Source organism: Poecilia reticulata, linkage group LG10, assembly GCF_000633615.1.
Source record: "Poecilia reticulata strain Guanapo linkage group LG10, Guppy_female_1.0+MT, whole genome shotgun sequence".
In the NCBI taxonomy this organism is placed as follows: domain Eukaryota; kingdom Metazoa; phylum Chordata; class Actinopteri; order Cyprinodontiformes; family Poeciliidae; genus Poecilia; species Poecilia reticulata.
Window position 1 is genome coordinate 32,046,749 of NC_024340.1, and position 3,552 is coordinate 32,050,300.

Consider the following 3,552-nt stretch of genomic DNA (forward strand, 5'->3'; position numbering starts at 1 on the left):
CATGCCGCCGTACAGCGAGTCCACGCTGGCTCCGCCCCCTCCACAAGACGGCAGGCTGATGTCGCCCTGACTGGCCGCAGGAGGCGCGGCCACGCTGCCGCCGGGCCCCGCCCCCTSCGCCATGCTCATTCCCATCATGCCCTGGTTCTGGGGAAACATGCGGGCGCCGGGGGCGGGGCTTCCCATGGAGCCCATGTTGCTGATTGGCTGAGAGGAACCTGAGAAAAACAAGCAAAAAAAAAATTCAGTTTTTAACCAAATATTTTACAGTTTCTGTAAAAAGGATCAGGAAGTAAATTCTGATCCAAACTGTTCTGGTTCCGAGACCAGATCCGGTCCGGTTCTGGGAGGCTCAGTGAGGAACCAATCCGGACCGGACAGATTCTGAAACTACCGGAGCAGCAGAGACCCGAACCGTCTCCTCAACGTGGAGCCTAGTAGGCCGGGTTTTTAACCAATCGTCTTCCGGTTGATGCGAGTCGGTTCGTTGCTCGGCAACCTGCAGCCGAGGAACGGACCGACTCAGCCGTTCCTCTAATAACCTGTTGCAGCCATTAAAGTTTTAAAATAAACTTTGAGCTGCTGAATGTCTGGAGCCGCAGAACCAACAGATCCTTTATGAGCTCTGATCCAGAACAGACGCAGCAGCGCCTCACGGTGGCGGAGCTGATGAACTGCTGACACCAACAGGTTTCATTTAAAGTCATTTGCCTTTAAAAATAAAAGATAAAAGCAGCAGAATCACCAGGCCTGCTGAGGACAGGTTCTGGTTCTGGACCGGCTCAGGTTCTGGTCCTCCAGTTCCTTGTTCAACTGAGTTCTGCTGGTACCGGCCTTCCGGGTCCGACTGAGCGGTTCTACCTGTGAACGGCCCGACGTTCTGCTGGGGAAACGGGTTCTGGCCGGCAGCTGGACCCGGCTGGTCCTGGTACTGCGGCGGCGGTCGGGTCAGGTGTCGCTGCAGCTGCTGGTCCTGGCGCTGCTTCTCCTGCATCATTTTATACATTTTTATGATTTTATTCTTAAATTCAACTGGAAAAAATTCTTTAATTTTTAAATTTAATTTTATGAATGTAATTTTTCATTCATTTCACATTTTTTAAAATAAGTTTTTTATGTCATCTGGTGGAGTGATGCACTTCCACCAGATGACCTTTGACCCTCCAGGCTGCAGACGGCCAGCGGCGCCCCCTGCTGTCCTGCAGGTGAGTCGTACCTGTTCGGCCAGCAGCTGCCGCTGCATGAACTGCTGCTGCTTCTTCTGCTGCTCCAGCATCTGCTGCTGCTTCAGCGCCGCCATCGGGTCTCTCAGGAAGGCCGCGTTGCCATGGTTACCCGCCATGGCGTTGGGCGCCTGCCCCGCCATGACGTTGTTCCCGGGGCCGGAGGTCATGGAGTTGGCCGGACCGGAAACGTGAGGAGGAGCCGAGAAGTTCTGATCCTGCGGCAGAAAGGAGACGGATTCAGGTCTGCTGCAGCAGAACCAGAACCGACCAGAACCAGAACCAACCAGTAATAATTCAGTTATTCTTTTAATCAAACTGAAGGATCGCAGCCGGTCCCTGTTGATCCGAGTTCAGAACCAGAAGCTGTAAAAATCCAATAAAACGGGTTCAAGTCCCGGTTCTATGAGGGCGGTCCTGGATCGGTTCTGGCTCATTGTATCCTCAGCTGGTTCAGAGCTCTGGCCTGAAGGTGGCGCTACAGCACGGTCTGAATCTGACCCAAGTCAGCTAGTTCTGGATGAAAAGCCTCCTCCAGCCCCTCCCCCACCCGTTGCTGCTCTCTCCTGGTCAGCTGGCTGAAACGCTAAATGAGGCGCTGTCTCTTTAAGACCCAAAACCGAAACAGAATCTTGGTTAAGGTTCGTTGTTGCTGGACGGTTCAGTTACGACGACGCGGCGGTTCTGATGCGGCGGTTCTGACGCGGCGGTTCTGATGCGGCGGTTCTGACGCGGCGGTTCTGATGCGGCGGTTCTGACGCGGCCAGACTGAACCTCAGCCTGGATTCAGTGTTAACAGAAGCTGTAAAACAAGATGGCCGCCTGGGTAGACCTGTCGCGATAAACGATAAATCAATAATCGCACGATAAATGAAACCTATCGACCTCATTTTAATTATCGGTTTATCGTCTCTTTCTGCCTTTTTTTCTTTCTCTTGACGCTGAATGAAAAAGGCTCCTGTCTCTCCACTGACCCTCCCCTCCTCAGTCTAATGTCCACCTCACATCACACCATCTCAGAACTGTCGGCCCATTTTCTAAACCTGACAGAAATCTATAACGGTTGGATCGGGTTCGTCGTGCCGTGTGGTGTCCAGCCACATGGGCACTAAATAATGGCTACAAGTCCAGTTAACTGATTTAAACCAGGCATTAATCAAAGCTTTACTAGAATCTACCTGTGATGATGTGGCTCAGCTAAAGTCCTGACTGAATAAAATCATTATAACTTATTTATGTCACGTTAAAGAACAGCTGAAAACTAACCGGGTTCATTAACTACGGTAGTAATTTGGCTCCAACTCCTCCTCTTGTTATTTCTATATTCTTTACACGAAACGTTGAATAAACATTGATGTTGTTTCCACATATCATCTCTGATGTTCACTGGACTTTGTGTTGCGCCGTGTCAGCTGGTTGGGATTCTCCTCCGTGCTTTCTGATTGGCCACCTGTCAACAGGCTGCTTCTGGCTCCCCGTCAGGGAAAACCCTGCTTTGGATCAGAGCGGCTCCACCGACTGGACCCCGTCAGACGTTTAGGATGGTCATGCGGGGAAAATCGGGGTCACAGCGTGAAGTGGGAGGAGTGAAGAGCTGCACCAGGTGGTCGATGTGCCGTTTCTCCCTCTACTGATGACGGCCGGGCAGCTTCATGTCCAGATCATCTGAACTCTTCTGGTTTTATGTTTTTATTCATTTTTTGTTAATGGAGACTGAGAGTACATTTTATTTTTGTTTACCAGTTTAAGTGTTTAGTGTTTTTTCAAAATAAAGCGCATTTATTTTTGCAGGATTTTGTTTGCATTATTATGTAATTTCCATTAAATCAGTTTAAATTCATCTTTAAACAATATTACCGTTTATCGCAATAAATGTTTGAGACAATTAATCGCTCAGTAAATTATTTATGGTGCCAGGCCTGGGGCCGGGCTCCACTCTGACCGACAGAAACATGTTAAAGCCCATCGCCCAGCCGGGCCCCTCCACCGGCCCTTCAACGGCCGACAGGGCCGGAGAGAGTCGCCGCGCGTGCAGCAGCTGGCCCGGCGCCGCGCTGTGTGTCCTACCTGTGGGTGTGTGAGGTGCGGCCTGAAGCTCATGCTGCTCTGCTTCTGCTGCCTCAGCAGGTTCAGCAGGGCCGCCTTGTCCTGGCCCTGGCCGCCGGGGGCCCTCGGGGGCCCGGGCCCCCCGGGGCCGGCTTCGTAGTGCGACAGAGGGATGGTGTTCTTGTAGTTGAGGACGGTGGCGGAGCTCTGTGCGGCCGGGTGGCTCAGCGGGGGCCCAGAGGACAGGTGCGGGAGCATGGCAGGGGCCCCGGCGGGCCCCGGC

At 52.4% G+C, this 3,552-nt stretch overlaps 1 protein-coding gene across 1 annotated transcript in view; it reads right to left on the reverse strand.

The window, feature by feature from the left end:
• maml1 (mastermind-like transcriptional coactivator 1) overlaps window positions 1–3,552 on the reverse strand; it is an 11,633-nt gene that overhangs the window by 2,239 nt on the left and 5,842 nt on the right. The window contains exons 4-7 of the mRNA XM_017307038.1: window positions 3,291–3,551; window positions 1,217–1,441; window positions 862–988; window positions 6–218 (exon numbers count right to left, since the gene is read on the reverse strand). Of these exons, the coding sequence (XP_017162527.1) occupies window positions 6–218; window positions 862–988; window positions 1,217–1,441; window positions 3,291–3,551 (826 nt within the window). The remainder of the gene's footprint in view (window positions 1–5; window positions 219–861; window positions 989–1,216; window positions 1,442–3,290; window position 3,552) is intronic.